The sequence below is a fragment of the Aspergillus wentii genome (genome assembly GCF_001890725.1).
Source record: "Aspergillus wentii DTO 134E9 unplaced genomic scaffold ASPWEscaffold_2, whole genome shotgun sequence".
Classification (NCBI taxonomy): domain Eukaryota; kingdom Fungi; phylum Ascomycota; class Eurotiomycetes; order Eurotiales; family Aspergillaceae; genus Aspergillus; species Aspergillus wentii.
In genome coordinates this window covers 2505442-2533342 of record NW_024467833.1, presented here as the reverse complement: position 1 = coordinate 2533342, position 27901 = coordinate 2505442, and the positions used below count along the sequence as shown (strand labels likewise).

The 27901-nt window shown below is 48.7% G+C and overlaps 13 protein-coding genes across 13 annotated transcripts; 8 read left to right on the top strand and 5 right to left on the bottom strand.

The window, feature by feature from the left end:
- Positions 1 to 821: 821 nt before the first annotated feature.
- ASPWEDRAFT_351899 (uncharacterized protein) lies at positions 822 to 3709 on the top strand. Its single transcript, XM_040834168.1, has 3 exons — positions 822 to 2330; positions 2379 to 3496; positions 3570 to 3709. Exons 1-2 carry the CDS (start codon positions 980 to 982, stop codon positions 3491 to 3493), a joined length of 2466 nt encoding a protein of 821 aa, XP_040692694.1. The 5' UTR covers positions 822 to 979; the 3' UTR covers positions 3494 to 3496; positions 3570 to 3709.
- A 143-nt stretch (positions 3710 to 3852) lies between these two features.
- ASPWEDRAFT_24881 (DNA topoisomerase 3) lies at positions 3853 to 6095 on the bottom strand (the record flags this gene model as incomplete). Its single annotated transcript, XM_040832673.1, has 7 exons — positions 3853 to 4642; positions 4699 to 4835; positions 4889 to 5211; positions 5277 to 5449; positions 5503 to 5681; positions 5747 to 5947; positions 6009 to 6095. The coding sequence occupies 7 exons, from the start codon at positions 6093 to 6095 to the stop codon at positions 3853 to 3855; spliced, it is 1890 nt and encodes a 629-aa protein (XP_040692693.1).
- Positions 6096 to 6334: 239 nt separating this feature from the next.
- Positions 6335 to 7757, top strand: ASPWEDRAFT_36732 (DUF1295 domain protein). Its single transcript, XM_040834534.1, has 2 exons — positions 6335 to 6814; positions 6874 to 7757. Exons 1-2 carry the CDS (start codon positions 6449 to 6451, stop codon positions 7624 to 7626), a joined length of 1119 nt encoding a protein of 372 aa, XP_040692692.1. The 5' UTR covers positions 6335 to 6448; the 3' UTR covers positions 7627 to 7757.
- Positions 7708 to 10950, bottom strand: ASPWEDRAFT_36731 (ATP-dependent metallopeptidase FtsH/Yme1/Tma family protein). The gene is made up of 2 exons (XM_040834533.1): positions 8932 to 10950; positions 7708 to 8866 (listed from the first exon to the last, which is right to left on the bottom strand). Exons 1-2 carry the CDS (start codon positions 10766 to 10768, stop codon positions 8079 to 8081), a joined length of 2625 nt encoding a protein of 874 aa, XP_040692691.1. The 5' UTR covers positions 10769 to 10950; the 3' UTR covers positions 7708 to 8078.
- A 119-nt stretch (positions 10951 to 11069) lies between these two features.
- On the bottom strand, positions 11070 to 15065 carry atrR (transcription factor atrR). Its single transcript, XM_040834532.1, has 7 exons — positions 14400 to 15065; positions 14212 to 14339; positions 13754 to 14145; positions 13196 to 13692; positions 12966 to 13141; positions 12297 to 12860; positions 11070 to 12239 (listed from the first exon to the last, which is right to left on the bottom strand). The coding sequence occupies exons 1-7, from the start codon at positions 14598 to 14600 to the stop codon at positions 11498 to 11500; spliced, it is 2700 nt and encodes an 899-aa protein (XP_040692690.1). The 5' UTR covers positions 14601 to 15065; the 3' UTR covers positions 11070 to 11497.
- Positions 15066 to 15291: 226 nt separating this feature from the next.
- On the bottom strand, positions 15292 to 16131 carry pam18 (putative mitochondrial DnaJ chaperone (Tim14)). Its single transcript, XM_040834531.1, has 4 exons — positions 16065 to 16131; positions 15920 to 15993; positions 15807 to 15860; positions 15292 to 15741 (listed from the first exon to the last, which is right to left on the bottom strand). The coding sequence occupies exons 1-4, from the start codon at positions 16113 to 16115 to the stop codon at positions 15603 to 15605; spliced, it is 318 nt and encodes a 105-aa protein (XP_040692689.1). The 5' UTR covers positions 16116 to 16131; the 3' UTR covers positions 15292 to 15602.
- A 196-nt stretch (positions 16132 to 16327) lies between these two features.
- Positions 16328 to 17110, top strand: ASPWEDRAFT_36724 (ribosomal eL24 family protein). The gene is made up of 3 exons (XM_040834530.1): positions 16328 to 16387; positions 16443 to 16473; positions 16532 to 17110. Exons 1-3 carry the CDS (start codon positions 16383 to 16385, stop codon positions 17066 to 17068), a joined length of 573 nt encoding a protein of 190 aa, XP_040692688.1. The 5' UTR covers positions 16328 to 16382; the 3' UTR covers positions 17069 to 17110.
- Positions 17111 to 17591: 481 nt separating this feature from the next.
- On the top strand, positions 17592 to 18794 carry ASPWEDRAFT_168875 (uncharacterized protein; the record flags this gene model as incomplete). The annotated part of the gene is made up of 1 exon (XM_040830361.1): positions 17592 to 18794. One exon carries the CDS (start codon positions 17592 to 17594, stop codon positions 18792 to 18794), a length of 1203 nt encoding a protein of 400 aa, XP_040692687.1.
- Positions 18795 to 18990: 196 nt separating this feature from the next.
- ASPWEDRAFT_351979 (uncharacterized protein) lies at positions 18991 to 19997 on the top strand. The gene is made up of 3 exons (XM_040834170.1): positions 18991 to 19294; positions 19352 to 19655; positions 19719 to 19997. The coding sequence occupies exons 1-3, from the start codon at positions 19187 to 19189 to the stop codon at positions 19757 to 19759; spliced, it is 453 nt and encodes a 150-aa protein (XP_040692686.1). The 5' UTR covers positions 18991 to 19186; the 3' UTR covers positions 19760 to 19997.
- Positions 19998 to 20798: 801 nt separating this feature from the next.
- ASPWEDRAFT_168873 (putative C2H2 finger domain protein) lies at positions 20799 to 22371 on the bottom strand (the record flags this gene model as incomplete). Its single annotated transcript, XM_040830360.1, has 2 exons — positions 20799 to 21642; positions 21827 to 22371. The coding sequence occupies 2 exons, from the start codon at positions 22369 to 22371 to the stop codon at positions 20799 to 20801; spliced, it is 1389 nt and encodes a 462-aa protein (XP_040692685.1).
- A 1510-nt stretch (positions 22372 to 23881) lies between these two features.
- On the top strand, positions 23882 to 24917 carry ASPWEDRAFT_49093 (putative nicotinamide N-methyltransferase; the record flags this gene model as incomplete). The annotated part of the gene is made up of 2 exons (XM_040837211.1): positions 23882 to 24329; positions 24376 to 24917. The coding sequence occupies 2 exons, from the start codon at positions 23882 to 23884 to the stop codon at positions 24915 to 24917; spliced, it is 990 nt and encodes a 329-aa protein (XP_040692684.1).
- A 262-nt stretch (positions 24918 to 25179) lies between these two features.
- On the top strand, positions 25180 to 26135 carry ASPWEDRAFT_351219 (uncharacterized protein). The gene has a single exon (XM_040834158.1). The coding sequence runs from the start codon at positions 25441 to 25443 to the stop codon at positions 26080 to 26082; it is 642 nt and encodes a 213-aa protein (XP_040692683.1). The 5' UTR covers positions 25180 to 25440; the 3' UTR covers positions 26083 to 26135.
- A 40-nt stretch (positions 26136 to 26175) lies between these two features.
- ASPWEDRAFT_36717 (metallophosphatase domain-containing protein) lies at positions 26176 to 27445 on the top strand. Its single transcript, XM_040834529.1, has one exon. The coding sequence runs from the start codon at positions 26365 to 26367 to the stop codon at positions 27322 to 27324; it is 960 nt and encodes a 319-aa protein (XP_040692682.1). The 5' UTR covers positions 26176 to 26364; the 3' UTR covers positions 27325 to 27445.
- The last annotated feature ends 456 nt before the right edge of the window (positions 27446 to 27901 follow it).

Below are 27901 nucleotides of genomic sequence, written 5' to 3'. Positions count from 1 at the left end.
GATAAATTTACATTTATACTCCTTATATCCTGATAACTATATTATTATATTATCTTATATTACTTCATAATCCGCCTGGTTTTATCTCTTATCGATATAACATTGACCGGTGGATGTATCGCAGTCCAAAATGGAGCTGACGATACTGACAACCATCTTTATAAGCCTCAACCTATGGGGTATATACGCACCAATACCACTTACAAACATCAATCCATCTCGCTCACCACTCGAACGTTCCATTTCGTCCTTTCAGGCAGTCAGCACCATCCATGTGCTGCGAAAAATCCACCCAAAGGTGTTTCCCGAAGTAAATGCTGCAGCTACCGACACGCCCGACCCGAATAATCCACTCAAGCGTGATGATATATTGAACGGAGTAATGGAAGAATACGCTCAGGATCGAAACTTGACGATGTCTCCCCCGTCTGCGACTGCGACTGCGACTGCGACTTTGGTCAACAACTCTGCACAGCCATTGACGATATCTCATCTTCTGAGAGAGAATATCGGCCTAGAGTTGAATGTATTCGATGATGTTACAGACGCAGTCTGGACGGTTTTCTGTATTGCTATTCTGGGCTTAAGTGTACTGATTATCCTATGCAAGGAACTGGGCGGTTTCACCGGACATGGTCATGGACGACCGCCCATCTCGGACAACGATGCTAGCAGCAAGACCCTCAATGATATCAAGGAATTGATATCACTCATACGACCCAGATTTCCAATCCAACACGGTGATTCCAAGAATTATAGCGATGCTTCATCCACCCTGGGGTCTTCCTCGCCTACACTAAAGGATGTTCAAGAACGCCTCGCACGAGTTGAAGGGTTTGTGGTTTCCCAAAAGGACACTGAAACCCCGAGCCCTAAACAATACAGCCAGAGTGGCTCTTTCGATGAGAGAATAAAGGAAATCGAGAATCAGCTTCGGTTAGCAGAAAACAAGCTGTCTATCCAGCTGAATATAAAGAATATGCTTGAAGAGACAATGCCTGCTTTCACTACAAAATTGATTCAACAGTTAAAGAATTGGCAACAGTCAGGATCATCCGATAACAGTTCCCCGACAGAGAACATTCTGAACCAAATTGACGACTTGAGATCCCTGTTCACCAAATCCCAGGGAGATACTAGCAATGATGTCGATCGCCAACAAAATTTGGAGAATTCTATTGGCAAACTGAGAGAAGACCTTACCGATTTGCAGAATTATCTACAATCGAAGGACCTGGGAACAAGTCAAAAGAGTCTCGAGGAGAGAATAAGCTCCCTCGAAACGGCAACTTCGACTAAACCCATGGATGAAGCAGAGATCGATAAAGCTCTATCTGACCTCAGAAAAGATCTGGACGACCTACAAGACAAAATCGATGATAATGAACGGAATATAGAAGAAATGATCACTATGAATTATTTAAAAAGCCTCGGATTGCCCGAAAGAGACGAGTTCGAGCGCATGATTAAGGACATCAATTCTACAAAACAGAAATTGGATGAACTTCCTGCAACTCGCCAACCACAGGGCTTCGAAAATGACGAGCTTAAAAAAGTGGAAGCTGACATCAACTCTATCCGTTCGAATTTGCAAGCCATCAAAAATACCCACAAAACGTTCCAAACCCAGCTTACCAACATCGATCAAAAGAGAGAAGCCCACGAGGGAAGACTAAGATCGACAGAGCTGTCTGTTCAGAGCCAACAAACTACTCTCAATCAGCTGAACAGCGGCGAAGGTATCAATACCGCAGGTGAACCGCAAGACAAGGATCAAAATCTTCGTGCTCTTGGAAACCGCTTGAAAACGGCATCCGAGTCTATCAGTAACCACGGAATTCAAATACAGACTATCGACGAGAAACTGGGCCGCATGCACAACACACTCTCACATCAAAACTCGGATCTCGCGGAGGTCATGGCTAAATTGGGCATATTATATCGGATGAAGGGCACCGTGGAAGCAATGGCCCAAACATCCTCGACAGCTACTGAATCTCAACCCGTTGATAAGCAGACTCACAATGATAGCAACGACGAACCCAATACAACTACTGAAGAACCTTCGACACAGAAAGCGGATAACCGCAAAGACATCACGGAAAGTGAAAGCCCATCATATGCAGGACCCGAGGGCAGTAGGTGGGCTACTAATGGCCTAGGGCCATACTTTGGACTTCCTTCCCAGCAAGACAACGCAGAAGGCAAAAAACCAGCATCGCCAAAGCAACCACCATCAGGGCAGGAATCATCTCCTGGACTTAAGGAGAGTATATGGGCGGATAAGGAGCCATCTTTTGGACTTCCCCCTCAAAATGATAGACCAAAAGGTACGAAGCTCAAATCCCCAGAACCTGACCGCGCTAATTATATCCCAGTATCACCAAAGAAATCATCATCATTCGACCAGAAGTCATCGTCTGCACCCACAGGAAATTCGAAAGCTATCGGAAAGGCAACGCCCCCTACGACTCCAAACACAAACAACAATCGTCATGGTGGCCCACCAGCTAATGCACCTACCGGTCCAGCTGCCAGAAAATCTGTCAAAACTCCCGTTGAATCAAACGCTGGCCCAGCTCCCCGACAGCGGAATGATCTATCCCTCAGTAAAGTTAGGGCAGCATCTGGATGGAACGAATTCTCGATTGATGCTGCCCCGAAGGAGAAGCAGAAATTTGATGAAGAGCAAGCGGAGATCGACAGGCTGAAAAAGGAAGGGAAATACCAACCCCCCTCTTTCACGGAAAATCTGAAATGGAAGCAAAAGAAAAATCCTGGGGATTCCAATTCCAATCCCATGCTACCAGATCCTCTCAGTGCCGGCACAGAATATCATGGTGCTACCTCCGCCAAGGAACAAACCTCATCATTGGTTGCTATCTCTGACGAGATTACAGAGCAGAAGACTCCCGCAAACTCCAATGATAAAATTCTGGAAAGCGAGCAGCCATCATCGTCTAGGCGTCCTTCCCAGCAGAACAACCCAAAAGACGAGAAACTAGCAACCCCAAACCTTGACCGGGCCGGCGATATCCCAGAATCATCAAAGAAATCTTCATTGGAGGAGAAGCCATCAGAGCAGATACCATCCTCTGGGGCTGAACGGAGTGCGTGGGCTAATACAAACCCAATCTCTGTACTCCCCTCCCCGCATGACAATACGAAGGGCAAAGAACGGGAATCCCCAAAGATTAACTGGGCTGAAGAGGCCGAAAATTCACAAAGGCAATCACCATCAGAGAAGAAATCACCCCCTGGGACTAAGGCGATTATCTGGGCAAATGCAGGGCCATTCACACCGTCCTCTTCGACTGTACCGACTGTATCGACTGCAACGACTGCACCAAGAAATCACTCGAATAGACGGCCATCTGGGGTTTACACGCCACCAAGTCGACGTTCATCATCGGTTGTTAGTTCGGACATAGGCAATAGGTCGCCAAAGGGACCGAACCAAGGAGGAAGGGGAAATAGGGGAGGAAAGAAGTGAAGTGTAGGTGTGATTGTCTCCCTTACCATTTTCTTCCATTTCTTGGAGTATAAATGGATTGTCATGATGCTTTTAGATGGATATCATATGGTATAATATGTTTGTTTTGGAATTGTTACCTTATTTAGATTGTTGGGTTTTTGGTTAGATATATCCACATCTTCTGTTTATTGTTGCCCGAATAGTAAATCAATGACTCCAAGATCGTAAATATTTTGTCGACATTTTTTAGAATACAAATCTATAAAAGACCATTATCAAGTACAGGGTATCATATAATCAGCAAAATTTATGTCCAGGTGAAACGAATCGTCATCATCTAGTATAGCAGCGGGAAAAGACAATAGAGCATGGGTGGATTATGAATTTGCCTCCTCGACAAGATATTTCCGAAACGCAGTTTTCAGCATGTTAATCCGTCTCTGTGTATGGATAAAAACCTCCCGGTACAGTTCCAAGCTCTCATGCACAACCTCCTGGCGTGACTTGTTCCCCGCGCAGATATCTCGCATCCGCTGCTCCATCTCCTTACGAAGGAACGGTTTGCTCAAGGAAGGGCTATCCCTAATCCCAGCAACGACGTTATCGTAGCCCTCGATGAGAGCGATCCCGAGACGGGTCGGGATAATTTCCTGGGCTGAATTACGGCCACTTCCTCTTGGTTTAACGGCGACATACTCGCGTTCTTTGATTTTGGCAATATGTTCGGCCATCGTGGCGTCAGTGCCGATACCGTTTGCGTCCATGAGTCCGATAAGTTCGGGTTCTGTGAGGTAGCCTGGAGCCGATGTTTTGCCGTCGAAGATCTTGGCCTCGGTAGGTTCGAAGAGCTCGCCCATTTGGAAGTTTGGTAGTTGCTGGCTACTTTCCCATTTATCGTAGACATAAACTTCGAGGTAGTTTCTCTCGAGAACTATCAGTCCATTGGCGTGGAACATTTCATCGCCATATTGGATTTCAACTTCTGATGTTTGACCCTTTGCGTCTTCGGAACAACAAGCTAGGAATCGACGGGTGACGAATTCGTAGACTTTCTTTTCATTGGCATTCAGAGAGTTTGGCGAGACCCAGCATATGGGGTGGATGGGTGGATGGGCACGATCGTTGTGACGGCCTGATCGAGGCGTTCTGAATCCACCGTCAACGAGACTGGAAAAAAAATTATTAGCAAACATGCCGTATATTATAAACGAAGATAACAGTACCCTCGAGCATATTGACCCCAATTATTATCTGGATATTGCTTTTCAACCAGCTTCTTCAGATCAATGGCCTTATCAAACTGATCTGTCTCCGTTCGTGGGTAGCTGATGAAACCTTTGGTATAAAGGGCCTCTGCAGTCTGGAAAATCGGTCAGCCATAGAAAATAAAGGGGCATACTAACGGGGTTATACCTTCATAATAAGCTGACTGTCCATGCGAAGATATCTACTCCCCATCATTTGAAGGTCCACTGTTGTCAACGGCAAAGGCCTCCATTTACTGGTAGGCTTCTGGTTCACTTTGGTAACTTTGGCTTTCTTTGCTGTGAGGCATCGCTCCAACATCACCGTCACAGCAGCTCTGTCGAAGAGATGAACCCTTCTCCAAAGAAAATTCACTTTAATGTCATCTCGAAGATGCATCACTTTAATCCCCCAAAACTTCTCCGGTTTGAAGTTCCTGACTCGTAGATAGCGGTCGACCACGAATCCCAAAGTAGGGAATTGGCAAGACCCTGTGCAGAACGTTGTAAGACGGATGATCAAAACGCAATGACAGACTTAGCTCAAACTAACGTACCATAACTGATGACCTTCTCAGCAAGGATTTCTGGCGCCGTAGGTTGTAGTTGAAGCGTCAACAAACGTGTGAATGCAGCACCAATTCGGAGATCGAGTTCTATTCTAGCAGCCACCGCGTTTGCCTGGAGATCATCGAGTTCAATCGGTGCCCGAGCAGCTTGTAATACATGTCTAGGCAGGGTAAGCGTGAGCTAACCATCTAAGCTGAGATTTTGGAAACTTACGCCCTCTCCGTGTTGCTGAACCGAGCTCGTTTGATCTCAATACGAGCGTTTCCCTCCTTTGCTTGCTTTCGAACTTCAGTCCCGATATGCTCTCCTTCCCGATCACAATCAGTCCAGATGAATAAAGCCCTGCAGTACTTGGCCTGATCTCGAATGTTGTTTGCGATGGCAGATTTATCCTGCACATGAATCAGTAAATGGGTTTAGCGAGAGAACGTGCTCAAACATCAGACAAACCACATACAGAGTCTACGGACTCATACACAGGGGTCTCAAAGAGCGTGCTTGGTGGACAAGAGGTCCAGCCCCTGAATTGACGACCGAAATCCAGGGCTGTCAAGTGGCCGATGACGCTTGTCATAGTGACCGAGCAGGTGCCCCAATGGTTACCAAAATTGAATTCAAATACATAGTTTTTGACATATGGATTTCCTCGAATTGACATCTACATAGATATTCAGTATAGGCCTTCCCCAGCTATCTTTGGGAGATTCATTAGCACTTACTGTCTGCATCGAACCGCCAGACAAATGTTGAGCCACAGCCTTGGCGATGGCAGGCTTCTCTGCCACACACAGAATTCTTGGAGCCATGGTCGCAGGCCCAGAAGAGAAAGAGATCAGACGGTATCCATGCTAATGAAAAATCTACCCATATTACCTGTGCACTGTCGATCGTGCGTCATCGAATAATATCAATGAGTGAGGATTATTCGAGTGTCGCGAAAGACACGCACAAGACGCGGCTTGATGCCTGAATATACTGACTTGCTGCCAGAGGCATAATAATTGTTCGAGCTCACTCACCGCCTTCCTTATACGGTAAAGTGATCGTCGACTCTGTGTTTGTTTTGATGCTTCCTTCATGATCCACAACAACAAGCAAGAAATAACCTGACCATCTCCATCCCCTTCTTGCAGGTCGGTTGATATCAGAATCTCCGACTATGGCGCTCCCTCTTCCTCCAGTCCAGTCTGTCGCAGACTGTGCCTCTTTCAACCATACTGTTCTCCCATTCCTGTCCCAGTTGACGACGCTTCCTGTGAAGCTTCAAGAGGCAGGCAAGGATGTGGACGCTTTGAAGGCAATCTATCTCGCCACGAATCCTTTTGTGACTGCTCTTGCATTCTGTTTTGCCCTGGCTGGATTTCTATGTATCTTTTCTGAGATCAACCGAAACTGGTCCCAAGTGGACAGATTCTGGAGTCTTTTGCCATCTATTTACAATGTGCATTTCGCTGTCTGGGCGCGCTTGTCCGGCATCGAGTCCCACAGTCTGGATACGATCGCCGCCATCAGTCTCATCTGGAGTGTAAGTTTGCGACTTTGTATCGCGATGATCACTTTGGCTTATTAACATGAACCCCGCAGATTCGATTGACCTACAACTATTGGCGCAAGGGAGGTTACAAAATTGGCTCGGAAGATTATCGCTGGCAGATCGTTCGCTCCAAGGTCAACAACAGATTTGTCTTTTCCCTCTTCAACATTGTCTTCATCTCCCTGGCGCAATCCCTGCTGCTCCTTTTGATTACCGCTCCGACATACATCTTCCTTCTTCTGTCGCAAGTTAAAGACCAGGAGCCGTTCGGTATCCCCGATCTGGTTTTCTCCCGTGTCGCCTTTTTCTTTATCGTCATTGAAACTTTCGCCGACCAGCAGCAGTGGAACTTCCAGAATGCCAAGAAAGAGTATCAAAAGACAGCCCGTATCCCCGATCAATATAAGGGACAGTCGACCCCTGAGGACTTGGAGCGCGGCTTTGTTGTCAGCGGTCTTTGGTCCCTGTCTCGCCACCCCAACTTTCTCTCAGAGCAGGCCATCTGGCTCAGCCTGTACCTGTGGAGCTGTTACCGAACCGAAACCTATGCGCAGTGGACCGGCATCGGTGCTGTGGGCATTCTGCTTATCTTCCAGGGCAGCACAAGACTCACCGAGTCAATCAGTGCCAGCAAGTACCCCGAGTACACTGAGTACCAGGCTCGTGTCGGTCGTTTCATTCCCAGATTCTCTGTTAAGCCCAAGTACAAGGGTAGCTCTAAGAAGAGAAAAACCCGCCGGTCAGAGGACAAGCAGCCAGAAGCCGAACAGACCATCGAGCAGGACGGAAAGAAGAGCCAGTGAAAAAAGGGAGGTGGAAGAATGGAGTAAATTTATTTCAACTTATCTTAACATAATTGATTTAACCTGTATTATCTAGAAACTTTTCAATATATATGTCAAATAGTTATTTAACAATCTATTTAATTTGCTTTCTATTAGAAGCACGGCATGGTAAATAAGATGTATGAAACGGATTAGGAAATGACCTAGCTACTATACAATACAGTACACCAGACGTTTTGGACTGAAGATATAAGATGAAAGATGGAGATGAGAATGAAGAGAGAGAAAACGGAGGGAAAAAGGACAAGTCTCAAAAGACCCTAGTATTTATGGCAACAAGATAGAATGGAACAATTGAGGGGGTAACAAACAAGAAACAAGCAAGAAAGGAGATGCTTCCGAACATAAATACAAAACCCAAATGTTATTCTCCCATCGCCATCCGTAACTTCCTGTCCTGAGTTTCATCTCTATACTGGGAAAGGCGTTTGGTCTCTTCCATCCTTGCCTTCAGTTTGTTCCTTTGTCTGTGGAGGTTCAGGGGGTGCGATGGTTTTCCCACCTTGGCCGTCGAAGTACTTGGCGAATTCGCCAGATTCGGGCCAGGGTCGAGGACCAAGGAGTCGGATCATGTCGTCACGGCTGAGAACCTCCTTGGCGAGGAGCTCTTCGGCGACGATGCCGACTTCCTTGTTCTTCTCGGTAAGAAGGCTGTGGCATTGCTTGTATGCCTCGCTGACAATGCGGCGCACCTCGGTATCGATGTCTCGGGCAGTGTCCTCGGAGAAGGGTTTGTGGAGCTGGTTAGGGTCTTCTTCGTAGTAGATGTACTTGAGCTTGGGCGACATGCCAAACTTGGTCACCATAGCAGTAGCCATACGAGTAACCTTGTTGAAGTCATCACTGGCGCCGCTTGTAACGGTGTCGAAATGCAACTCTTCGCTAACTCGTCCTCCCAAAGTCATGGCCATACGGTCCATAAGCTGGTTGACGTTCATCAGGTACGTGTCACCTCCTGCTGGCAAGTACTGGGCGTATCCCAAAGCACCTTGGCCTCGAGGAATGATCGAAACCTTCAGCAACGGATCAGCCCAGCGGAAGTACCAGCCACAGACAGCGTGTCCAGCCTCGTGGTAAGCAACTGTGCGCTTTTCTTCAGGCGAGAGCACAAGAGATTTCTTCTCTAAGCCACCGATAACACGCTCGATGGCCTGCTCAAAGTGTCTCATGACGACCTTGTCGGCGTTCTCACGGGCAGCTAGGAAAATCAAAAAGTTAGCACTGACAGATCCATAAGAAGTGAGCAGAAACTCGATTACATACCAACCAATGCTGCCTCGTTAACGCAGTTAGCAATGTCAGCACCAGCAAACCCAGGAGTCAGAGCAGAAAGTCTGCCTGTCAAATACTCCATATCTTCGCTAGTAACAATCTTCTTCAAATGGACATGGAAGATTTGCTTGCGGCCATCCATTGTAGGTCGGTCGATACCAATGTGTCGATCGAATCGTCCAGGTCGCATGAGGGCCTTGTCGAGAACATCAGGTCTGTTAGTACCGGCCAACACAACAACCTGTTCAGAGGTGTTGAAACCGTCCATCTCGGTAAGAATCTGGTTGAGTGTACTCTCGCGCTCATCGTTTCCACCACCGTAGCTTTGCTTGGCTCTCGATTTACCAATAGCATCAATTTCGTCAATGAAGATGATGCAGGGTGTGTTTTTCCGGGCGTTGGCGAAAAGGTCACGAACACGGGAAGGACCAACACCAACAAACATCTCAACGAATTCCGAACCGCTAACACTGAAGAAAGGCACGCCAGACTCACCAGCGGTTGCCTTTGCGAGCAATGTCTTACCAGTACCGGGAGGACCTGAGAGAATTGCACCGCGAGGGATCTTGGCACCGAGTTTCTGGAACTTCTCCGGGTGCTTGAGGAAGCTGACGAATTCCATGATCTCTACCTTGGCCTCGTCCATACCAGCCACGTCGGCGAACTTGGTTTTAATATCTGTCTCGTGGTTGAACTTCTTAGCCCGGCTCTTTCCAATACCGAAGATTCCGCTCTGGCCGCCTCCACCGCCGGCACGCCTCGACAGCCAGAAGAAACTGCCCATCAAAAGGAGAGTAGGGCCGAAAGTCAAAAGAGTTCCAGCCCACGACACTTCGTCCTGGTAGGAAACGGGAATGCGCTCGGAGCTGGGGATACCCAGTTCATTTTGAGCTTCATCCAGTCGCCGCTCAAAACTGTCAATAGATCCGATGCTGAAGAAATAAACGAAGCCTTGCTGGGCAGCCGGGGAGTCGGGGTACATTCGAGATACGGCTTCACGGTTCAGCTCAACGCGTACCCGGTTACCATTAATGACGGTGAGCTTCTCGACCAGGCCCTTGTCGAAGAAGTTCGCTCGGAAATCCTGCCATGTAATCTCTTTGGTACTTTCACCCGGAAAGAAGCTGCGGTATACATAGTATGAAATGAGAGACGTAATCAGGAACGAGGCGGGATCAAATTTCAGCTCCAAAACCCTGAAGTTTGGAGGCTTATTTGACTGGTCCTGTCCCTTTTGCTGTTTTTGTTGCTGTTCCTCTTTTGTGCCTTCTTTGTCGCCACCCTGGCTTCTCTTTTGCTCCAACTCGCTCATCTTGGCGGTGTAATCGGCCAGATGCCTTGACATATAACGTGTCAGATTAACATAGTCCATTAAAGATGCCGGTCGACCGGACTGAACATGATCTCTGATAAAGTCCTTGACTTCCGGAGGTAGCCCTTCGCTCATCAACACCGCTCGCATATCGTCCAGCATCTGATGTTGTGAGTTGGGCACGCGATCCTTAAGATGCTTCATAAATTGATCCACCAGCTTCTGCTCTTCGGGCGTGAGCTTCGATTCGGGCTCCTCGGGCACCTTTTTGCCTCCATTGTTACCACCATCGTTCCCGGGCTGGCTTGATGCTGGCTTTTCACCGTCCTTGTCGCTCGGAGGTTTCGGGCCACCAGGGCTCTCTGTGGCATAGGATCTGATACGGTGCGCTGTGATAAGGGAAGAGAGTTTCGATTGCGGAGCATGCGCAGAGAGTGGCCCCGCGCGATGGATGCATTCTGCGGCTCTCCTCGAGTATCGAGCAAGATTGCCTGGCCGTCGGAGTAAGGTGGCCATGGTCGAGGAAGGTGAGCCCAGAGGGCTAGGGGAGGAGGGGAGGAAAGGAAGATAAAAGGGGATATGTAGTCGGATTCAACAGAAATGAGTAGCTGCCGAAGCCATAGATACTCTCGTCCAATATAGAATTGAAAAGCGGAGGCGAGGAGAATGAAGCTCTTTGGGGAGCCGTTCGGCGTTCAGTCACCACGGAGTGACGCCTTCGTTCGGCCTTGGTTTTTTCGCCGTTCCGGTGCTTGACGGCTGAGTCATCCGGCGCCAGGTTAGAAAGCAGAATCCCAGCGAACATGATGGACATTTTATCGTCGTCTTTTTATTGTGAAATTAGATGTATTTGTATTGATAAATGGCTACATAATGCCTAAAAGACTATTACTTTACGTATATGTTCTAGAAATTCTCGTTATTACATTCAATTGCAGATCTGTACCCCTCCAGATCAACTCGCCTTGGCCAGATATCATCCCAGGTGATGCAACAGCAACAACTATTTACTGCACAATAATCAATATTTTCACGAAGTGGAGTGGATATTTTCGTACGCCGAGAGAATAAACGCCTTTTGAACCACCAGAGTGAGGGGCGAGAGGGGGAGAAGAGAGGAAGAAAATATTCGAGAAGCAGAGAGTACTTAACTTCATCAACTCCGTATACTCCGTTCAATAGTCCAAACCAGGACTATTGCTGATATGTATCCCATTCGTCAAATGTGTTCATGTCATCATAAAATCACGATTGGTGCTGAGGTGGCCCGTTGGGATCGACTCCAGCACCAAATACTGGAAAGTTTGTGGACATGTCTGCCCAGTCCCATTCAATTGTCATTGGCATTTGCCATAAGTCTTGCGGGACGAAGGGTTGTTGGAAGGATGACATGGGGTTATTATTGGCCGCAAAGGGTTGCTGATCAAAGTTCACACCTCCCATATTGGGACTAAGCATATCTTGGAAATCTTGCCCAAGCCCAGACATGGACTGAATGTTGCTGGGAATATCTCCAGAAAGGCCGCTTGCCACCGGCATCGTTGGGTCTGAGGCGAATGTTCTCGCCCCACGAGGGCCATTAGATGCAGAGCCGCCCATTTGATCAGGGAACAACGAGGATGCAAACGGTGCAGTCGTCGGCTGTGCTTTTGCAGGTTTTGAGGTGGAGGGAGAATGTGTAGAGTTTCTGTCAGGCGTTTTTCGCTGCACATTTTCTGTATCATCGGGTGCTGTCTTGCGCTTCTTCTTGGACTGAGACTCTCTTTCATTTTTATCCAAGACCACCTTGGCAATTCTTTCAAATTCGGCACACAGGCCCAGCATACGATGGATGCTTCCATTTGATTCATCGGATATAAGGGTGGAAAGAAAATTGACGACCGTAGTCATTAATTTGACATCCGAACGAGCACGGGGATCATTCGGGTTCTGCAGAATATTGGCAAACAGAGTAACTAATGCGGAAACCGGGTAATAAAGAATCAACCTAATCCGAGTTAGCAAAGCTGATCAAAATACCTCTGTTGGTTCCTAAAATGCTTACCAGACGCATGCAAAGTCTCCCTGTGGAATATACTTGATCAGATTTATCGATGCTCTCGCGGCTGTCACACACAGAACTGCTGACAAAAAGACTCTCGGGTTCAAGGGCCTGGCATTCAGACCTTGAATGGCATAATTCGAGAGTCGACTTGTCCAGTATCCATGGTGCACAGACATCCGGTGAATTGTTGTCAAACAATTGTAATAAGCAAATTGCATGACAACAACATGCAGAATCAAGGGCGTATGAGTGGCCTTGATTTCATATTCAGGCCGAAAGTCGAGGGGAATACTTTCCTTCCATTCCTCGAGTTCCTTGTCAAGCTCTCCAATTGTATTCAACAATTCGCCGTCAGACTGTTTTGTTGCTTTGGCAGAATAAAGTCGCTTATATACTCTGCTTTCAATGATTGCAAACTGACACATTGACCTGAACAAGTTGAACTTCCCTTTTCCATCAGACAAGGGGACGTTTCCAACATTATCAGGAGGGTCCTCGCTAGGAAGTTCAACGTTCATGTCATCATCATCTTGAACGGGAGGACGGCCAGAACGGAGGCAGAAACTGACCAGCATATTAGAATGGATATATTGCTAAACCAGTGGGCGAAGAGGGAAAAAGGAAAGTGCATAACATAAGATGAGGGAAGGGTTTGGTAAAAGCACTTACTCTTTGTCAAGAAGATAAGAAATCCAGAAGACTCTTTTCCGCTGTTCAACCTCCACTGGGTTCAAGCCAAACCCAGAGCCTCTTTTATGAAGCCCAATACTGTGAGCAAGTCTTATTGCGGCAGCAATCAAAAAGAATGCAGGTTGAGGGTTTGGTGTTCCTTGTAAGAAAAGAGACTAGAATAGTATTAGAGAAAAGAACATGGAAGAGCGAGCGACGACAATACTTACCATTCCCAGCAGGGCTTGAACACTCAACAGGTCCGTATTTCGCATTGTGAGTTCAGTCATAACACCCATGGCATTTTTCAAGTAAAGCCAGGCCTTCTTATCCTCTTCATGAGGCACCAAGTTACTCATGACCCGTAACCTGTGTGCGATAGCCAGGACGACGTTGATACTTGCCCACCACCCAGAGCCTTCGTATGGATCTCGGGAGTATTGCTTCTCTGCCAAATGCATGAACGTCGGCTCATGATACAACGGGAACATGCAGTTGAAGTTCTCGAAAAAATCCCGGAAAAGCGACATTGCTTCATCCTTGGGCGGCAGCGGCTTAAAAACACGGCGCGCAAATATATCGCTAAAGATCTCAGGCTTCCAGTACATCCATTTGTTGTCGTCCACGTAAGCCGCAGAAATCATGTCCTGGAAGGAAGTGTCGCCCGTCTTCTCATTAACCCATTGGATACCCTTGGGAGAAAATATTGAAAACCCCGAGGACGAACCTGCAATGCCGTGTTAGACTGGCACATAGTGAGTCAACCAGGTCAGAAGACAGATTCTCACCAATATATCGAGTCTCTCCGCAGTTGTTTGTCACCAAAGAGCACATCATGTCCGATAATGCCTCAACCTCTGTTTCCGATTCCTTCTGTGATTCGGGTGATGTGGCAGCTGTTCGTGGGCTCGAATGAGAATCCATGCGAGGAGTAGAGTTATGAGACGTAGAGCTTTGTTGTGTTTGGGCTTGCGTTTGGTTCGTGATGTTCGGGGCTGTGAATTTATTTGGTGACGATGCGGCGGCATTCAATCCATTCGCAAAAGACCGGTCGGCAAGGCGCTTTTCCAACGTCCCAAGATCTGTCTTTCCTGCATCGTCTTCTGACAAGAGACCAGAGAGCCGTAATAACGATTCCATTCTGCCCAGTCGGTTTTCTAGACCCTCAATGTACTTGGCACTGATAAGATATCGACGTCAGCGCTGTCAAAGCTCCCAACTATGCAAACTAATGCCCGAGACATACCCTTTTGGGGGATTTCGTTTCTTTTCCACCTGAGTAAAAATGCAGTCCGTCTTGTAATTGATACAATGTGAACATTTGGGCATTTTCCCGTCGCATTTGATCTTCTTCTTCCGGCACATGTCGCAGGCCTACACATACATCCCATCAGCTTTTGAAGGTTTATCATCTCAGCGTTGAGCACCCCTCACCCTCGCGATCCTTCTTCTTTTTGCGTCATTGTTATCATCGCCCATACCCATTGACGGGTCATCTTGAAAGTTTGGACCTGGGAGACCTGACGGGCCTGGCGAACCTTCGTGACCGTAAGCGCCGAAGAGATGGGGTTGTTGGTTCATTAGCATGGGCATATCAAAGCCCATACCCTCTGGGCCCTCCCCCATATCGTCCATTATGATCCTTCAGTCGTTGGTTCCAGCGAACTTGGATCCAGGAGCTCCCCAACCGCGGAGGGGGTGGAGTCGACAGCTTTGAAGCGGGTACGGCGGTGATGTCTCGAGCGTTCTGGTGATGCGGGGTCGTCCCCAAAGAGGCCGTCGACGGCGAGGTAAGACCGGTGGCGAACCTCAGGTATCAATATGCGAGGAAGCTCCACGAGAGCAAACTTGGGGTAAGTGATGATGCATCCAGTGGAAGGATTAGAGGCAGTCAGAATTGATTACTCAACCGTACCCAAAAGCACGTGGCAAACCCGAGGCTGTCTTTTCTTTTTTTTTGCCCTCCCCTCCTGACAGGTGAAGTGGGGGAGAAAATAACCAGTCTTGAAATTATGAGGAATAATTGCCAACCATGAGACAGATCAACTCAAGATAATGAATAATTATGCCATTCGTCAGGGGAATCAAAAAGGATGATTAATTGTTGCTGCCTTTGTAAGGCCATCCCATAATAGACCTCCGGAGTCATACCCAAGAAACTAAGCTGATCAGCGGACGGAAGACGTTAAGTCCGACTCCCGAACAAAAAAACCACGGCCGGTTGACGGTGGCGGTGGTTCCGGATGGGATTTTGCACCCGCTGACTGAGCAGAATCAGTCGATGGAAGATGGAATTGGATCGTATTCGATGGAAGATCTACGGAGTCGAAGTGAAATGGTGGATTAGGCTTGTCTGTCTGTAGCAAAGTCTATCGTTTACTTGCTAGTCTTTATTAGGAGACATTGATGTATAGTCAAAACAGTTACTATGTAAACAGGAGCGGCGATCTCGTCAGGATATAGATAGTAGAAAATACAACTCTCCGAAAAGGAGCATGATAAGAATATATCCCATCTGGAAAACCGACCAACGCCACGCTATGCACCCAAACAAGTTATTCTCTTGTACAGCGGTACTACTCAAGTACCAATGCCCATCGTCCTTCCGTCCAATGGGTCCCTCAGTGCAAAACAGCCCTAGACGTGCTTGTCCAGGAATTCCTTTGCTTCGTTGATCTTTGTGGCCAAATACGGGCTTCCACCACGATCGGGGTGGTTGAGCAACATGAGCTGGCGGTGCTTCTTGCGGACCTTGTCCTTGTTCAGGGTTCGTTCCCTATCCATCCTGTTAGATACTTTTTGAAAAGATAACCACATTGCAGGGTGGTTTAGGTAACGTACGGGAGCTCCAGAATCAAAGATGCTTCACGGCGAGTCATTCGCTGTTCGAATCCACTATACTCAAGTCAGCAATCATGTTTATGCCACCATGTCATCGAAAAACAGTCACGAACCCTTTGTAGAACGCCTTGCCCATACTGTTCATACCTCCTTGGTAGCGACGCAAAGCAACGAAACCAGCGCGACCCTATAGAGAAAAGGAAGATAACCGTCAGTTGGTTGTTTGCGAACGAAGATGTCCATCGGGATCCCCCTTACCAAGAAAGCCGCAGTAGCGACACCCAGGCCCATGGCAAAAGTCGAAGCCATCTTGAAGCGAATTTACCGACGAACAAACGGGTTAATCTGCGATGAAGATGGGGAAATGAAATGTCGTCTCGACGGCGAGCTCTCTGCTTGTGACGGTTGACGTTGGGAAGAACCGGAGGCTGTCGAGATAAAAATTGGAGCGCCGCCGCGAGGCCCGTTTGGGTTTAGCGGCTGCTGCTCCGCTTCGGAGCTTTGCAAAAAAAGTTTCCTTCGATTTCTGAAGTCGACGATTGTTCCTTCTCCAAGCCAGAGACAACCGAAATAATCATGAGGTGAGTCGCAAAATGTTCCTGTGTTTTGATATCGGTTTCTGACTTAATTCAACAGGGTTGAGACTTGCCATTTCTGCTCGCGGCCGGTAAGTTGGATTCCATCGCCATAGTGGTGTTTATCACACTGAACATGAGGGAAAAAAGGTCTATCCGTCCAAGGGTATTACATTTGTTCGCAATGACGCCAGACAATTCCGATTTTGCCGCTCAAAGTGCCACAAGAACTTCAAGATGAAGCGTCAACCTCGCAAGCTGAAGTGGACCAAGACTCACCGTGCTGTCCGCGGAAAGGAAATGATTGTCGACTCGTCGCTGGTGTTGTCCCAGTTCGCCAAGAAGAGAAACGCCCCCGTCAAGTACGACAGAAATCTGGTTGCCGCGACAGTCAAGGCCATGGAGAGAGTGGAGGAAATCAGAGAACGCAGAGAGCGCCAGTTCACCAAGCGCCGCCTGGCGGGCAAGCTTTCCCGGGACCGCAAGCGCGAGGAGGATCGGAAGGTTGTTGCGGAGGGCGAGCACCTTATTCGCAAGGAACTGCGGGAGAGAGAAGAGGGACAGCCCTTGGTGTCGGATTCGAGCAAGGCTCCAAACAAGGTGCATGGCCAGGAGATCCAGAGACAGAAGAAGAAGGCCAGATTATTGGTGGATGGGGGTGTTCAGGAGGAAATGGATGTCGACTAAAGGGTACAGTCAGTTTGACGGAGATATCCATGGACTTCTTGCTTTCCTTTTCTCAGATACCTTGGGATTTCATGCGGAGTTGGGCCGTTTCTTTTTCCTTTCTGTGTCAATCATTTTCTATCAAAAGCAATCTACTGGACTTAAGGCTATGGCGTATATTCCCTTTTTTTTTTTTTTTTTTTTTTTTTTTTCCTACTAAATTCGCTCATTGGTCCCACTTTCATGCATATCAAAGTGAATGTTCACAGTGAATGAGCTCGACAGTGAATGAATGAAGACCTCGACCAGTCTCTCGCTAAGCAGGAACACTGAGACGGAGGCCTCCCCCTCCCTCTTCCTTTTCTTGTCTTCCTTTCCTCTTCATCTTCCCATCACTTCTTCTATCACTTCCTCTGCATCAGCACAGCTACTACCAATCCATCTCTACCATCTTACATCTATCAAAGAATCAAAAGCAACGTGAGAATCGTCGAGTTTATATCACTCCCTCCCCTCTCCTGTTAGTAACTGACGCGTCTGCAGAATGATCTTCCCATTCGTTGGACTTTTCGTCTCCTTGGCTCTCTGGGGCACGTTTTTTCCTGTTCCAGGATTAATCGAGCCCGAGCAGAGCTTCGTGAAGCGTTTGTCGGGTGCTATGGGAGCAACGGCGATGGTGAAGGGAGTCTACGACCTGGCAGAGGTCATATCCTCTGCGTACATGGATGATCATCTGCACAACGACTCCGTGTACGTCAACTTGGCTGGTTTCGAAAGCCTTGTGGACCACGTAAACCCCCTCAACACCAGCACAGAGACGTCACTCAGCGTGGTATACCCGCTGTGGGAGGAGGTCGACCAGCGGCCTGTCGTGAACATCACCGTTCGCGATAGCCCCCGCCGGCAGACATATTTATCACCCATGGCGTGTCTGCTGTTCGCCTTGTTCGTCGTGTTCTACACGATGGGTTTCGCTACCTTCATGGTGTTCCTTTGGAGAGGAATCGTTTCCCTGTGTGCTTACACACCGGGAGAGGTGACTGAGAAGCCTGATCGATGCTTCGGGGGTGTCCCCAAGGTAGTCCACTACCTTGCCACCGACAGGGCTCTGTCTCTTTACGAGGAGATGGAGACTCTGGTCGAAGGGAGCCAGTCCTCGGAGCTCATCAAGTCGGGTCCTCTGGTCACTTCTCCTGCCAGTTCGGGCACTGTGGCTCTGTCGACGATGCAACCGGCATTGACGGTGAGTATCCTCCGCGAGGTGGAGAAAGCCATCTCTCGCCAGCATCGCCAGCGTGAGCTCGCAGTTGTCTCCGAGCTGGACTTTCGCACCGCCAAAGGGCAGGAGGACTGCACCCCCATCAGCGCCGCGGACGTAACGCTCACAACCGCTACCCCGGACCCGTCCGATGTTATCGGCTCGGATGCTCTCCGCTCACCCCGGCAGTGGGCCCTCGTGGTTCGCCGTCCGGAGAATCTGGCATCAGTTCTGGTGCTCCAGCTCGCGTGCGCCCTGCTCGCGAGTTGGGAGAGATATACCGTCTCGGTGGTCCCTGACTCTCCAGGCGGTGAAGCGGCCGAAGAGCAAGAGCTCGAAGCAGAAGGCGGGACCTCCCCGGCAAGTCGCCGACGCAAGCGGCCCAGCCAGGCCAAGAGGAAGCGCTATGCACGGAGGCTCAGAGAAGCACAGGATGAACTGTTCGAGGAGGCCGCACAGGCACTCTCGACAGCCCGTTCAGGCAACTGAGAACCCTCCAGCGTTCTTCACTCGAAGTCTGGGGCCTGACACGGCGTGTAACGTGGTCGCTGTGTCACTCACTTTCGGGGCATGGGTAGCAAAAGGGGTCCTCGCCCGGCTCCCACACTGTCAAAAGTGTGCATCCGTTGCCGAGTCTGACTGAAGGTTTCATCTACCTCTGGACGATCACTGCAGGGTGTTTGCAGGGACACAGGTGACGATGTCCCGCCATGCCATGGACTTGGCCTTGCAGCCCGGCGCGATCCAAGGTCAGGGGTCTGTGGCTGGGTCAGCCTAGCGGCTGATCCCCCAGGTTCTTGTTCTTTAGTCTTCGTTAGCTTAGTGCTGTAGGTGTCAAGAAAGTGGTGTGTGTATGGGTCCGTTTCTTGCTCGTCACCGCGATGTTCTGCAGTGGATCCAAGGAGTGCTATTTGTTGCTGGACGTTGATTCTGGTTGGTGGTGGAGTTCGGGAGTGAGTGACGGTACGGCGCGTAAACGTGGACATCTAGTAAGTTGATATCCTTCTCCAACCTTCAACTTCAATTCAAACCAGCTAACAAACAAGTCTTCTTTCTTCGGGGCAGCCGCAAGGCGAAACGCCCACCACGTTTGCGAGGCATCACATCATCCGACCATCGTTCGATCGGCCATCGTTCATCGTCATCATCTACCACCTATCACCAAAGGCATCCTCTCCGCGCCCGCAGCTATCTACTTCTATCCGAAATACCTACCAATAAGCGGCCGGACATCTACTTCTACCCGCCAGGATGGCCTCTCGTCCTTCTCTTCTTTCTTTTCTTCTCTCTTCTTTTCTTCTCCCTCGTCCAAGCGCAAGCAATCGAGCCATAAGGCAAGTCTACGGACTAGTACGTTCCTCTACCTTATCCTGTCCAATCAAAGGTTTACTAACGCTGCCTTCTCTTCCCCAGAAACTCGTTCCTCTATTCTTCTTTCTTTTCTCGGCCTCTGACAGCCACCTCTTCAAGCTAAGCTTAATCGAAAAACGAACGAATGACAGCGCGCCTCACAAATGGACGATGGCCGATCGACGATGACGATCAATCTAATCTCTTTCCCCTCAATACATATCACATCGATCGAATCATAACCACGGTTAAGGGCGGGGGAATAATCGGAGTTTGGGCACGTTTCATGTTTATCGTTTCCTTTTTTTTGTGGAACTTTCTTTTACTTTTTTCTTAATTCTTGTCGTTTTTTAATGTGTTGTTGCAGATCTTATTAAGGTTGGGTGTTTTTGTCTTTATGGTTTTTATGGGATGGGATGTGATTGGTTCAGGGTTCCTTTTCTTTTCTTCTCTTTTTTTTTCCAAAGCCTTTTGTATTTCTTTTTGTACGAGTCTTAATCTCATGTATTGTTTTGGCTTGGATGATGTTCAATCCGTGCCATTCGTAGAAGTAGGGCTTTTGTAGATTGAAACTGCGTGGTTACGGAACATTCGTATAATCAACTATACATCTACATATTTCTAACAAGCAATGTAAAATATATATCCGTATCAAGTGTATTCGGTCCAAAGTCTGAATACATAAATCGGCAAAAGAAACAAAGGAAAAAGTCCGTATCGCAGGACGAGACATGCATGGCAAGTATGTGGTGTATATGTGTAACGAAGATGCGCTGGCCAGGATTTCCGGCATCATGGTTGGAGAAAACAAAGAAAATGATACACGGGATGAAGTTATGGGTTGAATCGATGTAGAGGTCGAGACAAGAAGAGAAGCGTGCAATGTACGGAACAAGTTATTGAATTCCAACATGCATCCACTCGGGTGGCTGTGAGGCCCCGAGGGATGTCATACACGCAGATGGGGTGATGCAAAACTCCAAACACGCATCCGAAAATAGAATAAAATATAAGATTCAAAAAATCGCTCAAGCTCGTACATCATTAAAGGATCAGCCGAGCTGCGGTGCAGCTATTTAATCGACTTAACAGAAGAAGGGTAGGGGTAGGGGAAGGGGAGACTTTCAAAGAGGAGAATATGATCTATTCCTCCATGTGACCAAAGACGCCGTCGTCATCATCATCTGCATGGTTGGGACGGCTGCCATAATCAACATCCGCATTGTGGTTTTGCCGTGATGTGCGATCTGCATCGCCCATTCTCACGTCCCGCTCATCCGATACCTTGTAAGAAAGCGACGGGTTATATGAGAGCGACAGGAAGACATCCGGGGTCGAGTTAGGGAAGAGGGGATCAGCAGCAGTAGAGGCTGATTGATCCAGGCTTTGGCTCTGGGTGGCACTGCTAGTCTGGTCGACAAACCGGGATGGGAGGGCAGGCACTGGTGGGATGCTGGGGGACATCGGAACAGGACCCGTTCGGGGAGTTCCAAAGTTGCAGAGACCGATGGCAGCCGCCAGATCCGCTTCATCATCTTCGTGCAGCTTGTTTTCTGCAGTCGACGGTCGAGTGTCGATGCTCGATTGACGGAAGTGGGAGAAGGATGGCGAGTGCAGTGGAGCGCTCGCGTTGAAGGAACTCGAAGGGATGGATTGGTAGGAGTGGGAAAAGTACCCGGAGGCGTTTCCGACGCTGAACCGCTTCCCTGTGTTGGAGGGCATACCGGACATTTCCATATCATCCTCATCCTCTTCATCTTCATCCATGGGCGGCGGAGTGGTCTCTGCAGAGCTGATGCCATCGCGAAGTTCGGAGGAGGCGTCTGGCGAGGCGGATGAGAGTTCTGATTCAGCCTCGTGTCCCTCCCCGGAGGGACCGTCATGGTTCATGGTGACCAAGACGCTGGCGGCTTCCAACAGCTGGACTTGCTGGTGCTTGGAGATCAGTAGCTTCGAGGTAATCGTCCATGCCGGGTCATGTTCCCACCTAAGGTTCCACAAATGTCAACCGACTGGAGTCGCCACAGGTGAGGGAAGGGGGGGAAAGAAAGGGACTAGTAGCAAGAGGAAGGGGGAGCTGAATGACCACGAGGGCGACCTTGGACAGAGCCGACATGGCGCATGCTCCGAACCGAGCCAGGCGGCAGGATGGCATGGGGGAGTATACACACATATGCTTGGACAAGCAGCTGCCATGCTTATACCCTTTCCCGCAGCGCTCGCAACGAAGATCCGCCATGACACGCTTGGCTTCGTTTTTGATCGCCTGCGATCCCTCGCTGGCCCGACGGTTACGGTTCTTGGTGTTGACGGGCTTGGAGGTGACAGGGTTGCTGCCGTCGGCAGCGGTTGTGGATCCCTCGTTGGCATCCTGGGGGGTCGCCTTGCGAGCGACCGGGGATTCTTGGCTGGGACTGTTCATGCTCCGAGATAGGTACGAACTGAAGCCGGGCAAGGCACCAACCGAGCTGGACTCCAGGCCCTTGCGACTTCCTCGACGGTGAGCTGCGACGGGGATGCCAGCGGAATCACCGCTGGGATCCTTCATAGTGGCTGCGACCGCGGCGGCGGCATTGGCGGCGGCAGCAGTGGTGACACTCTTGCGGCGAGTGACACGGTGATTGGCATTGAAGGCACCGAGGGAGATGGAATGGGAGTGGTTACGGGATTGGGGGAGAGGACGCGAGAGTTCCTGGAAGAAAGTGTGGGTTAGCATTTGAGTCAACAGGAAAAGGGTATGGGGTATAGGGCTGATCTGGAAAATCAAAAAGAGAGAGAAGGAAATTACTTTGAAAGAAGCCATGACGGAGGACACGGACTCTCAGGAGAACCTGAAAGTCCCTTGGATAGGTAGAAAGGTCAGAATGGGGCAGAATTGAAGGCAGCGTGGGCGACAGCGAGAGTGAGAAAGAAGAGGAGAGAAAGTTGGCAGATGGAAGAAAGTTGGATTATTTGGCGGGCGGCAAGAAAGAAAGCCAGCGGGAGGCGGAGCGAGGAATGATCGGATCAGAAGATCAGGGATCAGGAGATCAGCAATTGAGTTGGTAGAAGAACAAAAAAGATGGGAAAAGCGAGAGAAAGGATGGAGAAGGAGAAAAAGAAAGATGGAAAAAGAGGAGAAGAGGAGAAGATCACGATATGGTCTGTTGGCCACAAAAATAGCTCTGGTTCTTTTGCGGGGGTTTGAAGCGTTCAGTTCAGGGCATTTGCTAATTGCTTAGTGTGTGGATGCGGGGTTCGTATTAGCAATTGTTATTCTTCTCTTTGATTTATTCTTTCTGCTTCTTTGCTTTCTTTTCTTTCTCTTCTTTTTTCTCTATTCTTTGTATGCTGATGCTGATGCTGATGCCAGATGTTGAATGTTCTGCCTGATACTGATGCTGTCTCATACCATGGCATGCTATAGAGAGACACATTCAACACAACAACAACAATCAGCCTTTATTCTCTTCTATTCTATTATACATTCATTTATTCTCTTTCTAATATCTTCATCTTTATATCAGAAAAAAAAAATTTAATCTACTCTCCTCTGATTATCGGTTCCTGATCAGGAACGGCTGTTCGGGTACATCCTCCACAGTCCACATTTCCACTCAATCCACCCTCATCCCCCATCATCCATCCCCATCCATCTATCTAACATAATATATCTATCATCCATCTCATAATCTCACATCTTCTTCATCTCATCTTCATTGTGTCACGTTGCCTGACGATCATCTGCATCACACGCGTCCCTGTACGGTATCAAACCGTAATTACGACGGAAATCACTCATTCCCGGTTTTAACATCGACCGGTCTGGCCCAATGATGTCATAGTATTACACACAGCCATTACATGGCGGATATACTGATGTTACACAGTAAGATATTACATAACCATCATGATTATCTTGATCTCTTTATCTTCACTGGACACTGGGTAATCTAAATGATAAGAAGATACAGTATCATGAACGATTATTATTACCTTATTATTCTGATTCATTCCATCTACTGACTTATACATCCATATAGAATGTCAGATGGATTGATATATTGAATATCCAATATTGATATTGATTGACATGATCTGAATCAATCAAAGTGGATATAACAAACAATGCAAATCAAACCCCCACATCAAAATATTCTTCACATCTCAATAGAACACTCACATACGGAAACATAGATCAGTATATAATATAGCATTTCCTCAACAATCCCCCCCTCTATCTCAAAATGCTTCACTCTCGCCTTCGACCCCTCCCCCGCCGTCATCCCCAACCGGCTGAATCAGCCCCCGCCCCCGATTTTGAAGATCTCGATCAAGACATCGATGAATCCCCCGAGGAGCTCTTCTCCTCCTTTCTCCCTCATCTCTTCCCGGATGACGCTCCCTCCTTCCACGGTGATCCCGGCCAGCACCTCCTCTACGGCTCCCCTCGCTATGGCGACCTCGAGATCATGGTCCCCTCCTACCCGGGCCAGGACGAGAACCGCAACAAAGAAATCGCTGCGGGCAACGAGGTAGACGATGTCGATAAGGGACGGAAACTATTTGCGCATTTCCTATGGAGTGCCGCCATGGTGGTGGCGGAGGGAGTGGAAAAGGCAGATAGTCCTGAGTCGAATCCAGAGACGGATATCTGGAAGATCAATGGAGAGAGCGTGTTGGAATTGGGCGCTGGTTTGTCTGCCTCTTCTATATTGACATATGTATACTGACATATCAGGCGCCGGTCTTCCCTCGATCATTTCTGCCCTCGCAAAGGCATCCACCGTCACCGTCTCCGATCATCCCTCCTCGCCTGCCTTCTCCGGTGCTCTCTCCTTCAACGTCAACCACAACATCACCCCGAATCACACCTCTACCAACGTCCACATTCAACCCCACGAATGGGGCGTCCTCGACGACTCCTTCGCCCTTCAAAACAAGAACGCCTTCACCCGTATCATCGCCGCAGACTGCTACTGGATGCGCTCTCAGCACGAGAACCTCGTGCGCACCATGCTCTGGTTCCTGGCCCCGAACCCCGACGCGGCCGTCTGGGTCGTCGCAGGCTTCCATACTGGCCGGGCGATTGTGGCTGGGTTCTTTGAGACAGCCGTTCAATTGGGGTTGGTGATTGAGCGGATTTACGAGCGGGATTTGAACTCGGTGACCGAGGAGGGCGGCGAGGTGAGAAGAGAATGGGTGCCGGAACGAGAAGGCGAGGGAATTGAAAATCGAAAGAGATGGTGTGTTGTTGCTGTTCTCAAAAGACCAAGTCAATAGAAGAGAAGTTTCACTGCTTTATACCCAGCCCTATGATGTATAGGCGAACAGTCCATTTGTGCAAGTTCAGTACGCTCCTTTCTCTGTGTGTCATACCTACTGTATGGATAAGTATGTACAAAAAAGGAAGGCATAGGGGAGGGGGCTTGGGCTGGTTTATTGTAGAGATGTTCTCTCTATTTTGAATGATCCTTTGCCAGCATTGTATATTGAGATACAGGTGAGTTTTAGACCCAAAAACTTATGGTCATATCACTAACGTTATATCTATGGATAGATGCACATTTGGACGGCTTCTTTTTGCGACACGTAAGTTTCATATATCCAATGCTAATAGTAGTCTTTACTGGCATGTGTAATGTAGCAAGCGATCGAACCTGCCCCAGATCCTCCTAGCGTTCGCTCCCTATATACTCCAGTAAGTGTATATAATATCTATTCCAGCTGCATTCTCCATTTATTAACACTTATTGCTTTCTTATAGAGGCCCTGCGATACTACCCTTGCCTCCTACCTCCGAGACATGCCGAAGTCCAGCCTCATCACTGCACCACTGCGAGGGGCACTCTTTGAGTGCTTCCAAGCGACCACCCGCCTAGTCCGGCCTGAACTGCGTCGTCAACTCATCCTAGTTGGCGGCCTAGCCAGCATTGCCCACTTCTCGGTGTACAGCACTGAGGACGTGGATGTTGCGGCCCCTGTCGATGCCCTAACCGACATCTGGCAGGGAGTGACGGCCGGCGCCCCCAATTTCTCTATCGAGCCCGACGGCAAGCTTGCGTTCGACGCCAGTCAAGGATTCCGCGTACGAATCGATCTCATCGAAATCGGCCCGGGAATCGTCGAACGCATCCACGTGACTGAGCCCTTTTTTGAGGGATCAGTCGCGTCCATGTCGGACTTGTTGAGGTTGAGGGCCATGACGGTGGTTGATCGTGGGAGTGATGGAGAGGCTGCTGACTTTCGATGGCTGTTGTCGGAGGTGGCAAGAGTAGGTCAAATTCTTCCAGGGCTAGATGCTGAAGAGCTGGAGTATATGAGCGAGGCTGGGAGGTCTTATCTGGGGAGGCTCGATCGCTTGGTGTTGTTTTCTGTATTAAATGAGGAAGACGCTTTTTCTCTTCTTTTATTAGATAATAGTCAAATGGAAGATTTCTATACGTGAACCAAGCCCCCGCCACCTAACGTAGAATAATAAGTAGTCACAGTACTAGAGCTTTTATAGAAGAATACAAGAGGGCACCTAGTAGGGCGCAGGCACCGGACAGCATAAAGTTGGTGACTATTTGACCTGCCGCTACCAGGCAACTAGGAACTAAGTGAACTGCCTAGGTATATTTCCGTCTCGCCACTCACTCAATTTGTTTACTCTGCACTCCTACTTAGTACTTTTCCATCTCCTACACACAAACATCCATCTCTCAATCCACATACACATCTTTTCACCATGGACTCAACCCCCAATATCAAGACTCGCTTTTTCATCATCTCAGATACACACGGTATCAACATCCCATCCGAATACACCCAAGATGCAAACTGCACCCAATACGCAGACTGCGCCCAGTATGCAGACGTGGCCATCCACTGTGGTGACCTCACCACTGAATCCAAAATCCACGAATTCAAGTCTACCATCCAACTCCTCGAAAGAATACACGCCCCTCTCAAACTCGTTATTCCCGGAAACCACGACTTCACAATCGATACACCCATATTCCAAAAGAAAGTCGCAGAAGCACATACACCCTTGGATCCAGCGTTGGTCCGGAAGGAATATGGTGACTATGAAGAGGCCAGAAGTCTTTTCCACAACACCAGCATCATCTTCTTAGAAGAAGGAACACATCATTTCACCTTGCAGAATGGCGCATCGCTAACAGTCTATGCCAGTCCATACACCCCATCGCTGGGAGATTGGGGCTTCCAATACCATCCCAACCAAGGCCATGACTTTGACATTCCGCCCAATGTGGATGTGGTGATCACACACGGCCCCCCGAAGGGGATTATGGATTATGCCAATTCCGGTCAACGGACGGGCTGTCCGGGGCTCTTTGGGGCTGTTGCTCGTGCTCGACCGCGTATGCATTGCTTCGGTCATATCCATGAGGGATGGGGGGCCAAGTTGGTGGCATGGAGGGACAAGGTTAGTGAGAATCCATCTCATTTGACTGATATTGACAATGGGGGGTCTGCTGTGATTGGGAAATTGTCGGATCTCGCCCGGAGACACGAGCGGGATCGCAATAGATGCTATCTGACTAGTCACTGTGCTGACGACCCGAAACCATTGCATTCGGGGTCCCAAACACTGTTTGTCAATGCTGCTGTTGAGGGCTCGACTGATCACTGCCCTGTCCAGCCGCCATGGCTGGTTGATATTGAACTTTCCAAAGCTACCTAATAAGACTACCTGTTTTGCTATCTACGGCTTCACCCTATTCCTTCACTATCTCATCTACCTGGCTTACAGAGCTCATTACATGTATACAGCAAAAGAAATCCTATTAAATTCCATATGTCCATCTCATATCCTCAATGAGTAAATCACCACACCAACTAAACCCAACCCATCAATAAGACCTATACATCCTTCACCTCAAAAACCGCCTTAATCCCAACCGTAACCGTCCCAGTCCAAACATCCCTCCTATCATCCATATGTTCAACTTCATCCCAATGGCTGACATCTTCATCACCAGTAAACGCATACACAGTCCCATGGTCGCCGACTTGTTTCTCGCGATCCAGGTACTCTACGTATGCGGTTTCGGGTCTGTTGGTGAGAGTCGTGAAGAGTAGGTCGCGGGCTTGGTTGGTCACGCCGGCGATGGTTTTGTGCATTCGCGGCGTTGTGCCGCGGTAGGCTCGGGTTGCTGTTAAAGTGGTAGTTTCTGTTTTTGTTGAGGGCATTTTGCTTGTATCTTTTTCTTTTATTTATTTATTCTTTTCTTTTCCTATGTTTGGGGGTTGTTTGGAGT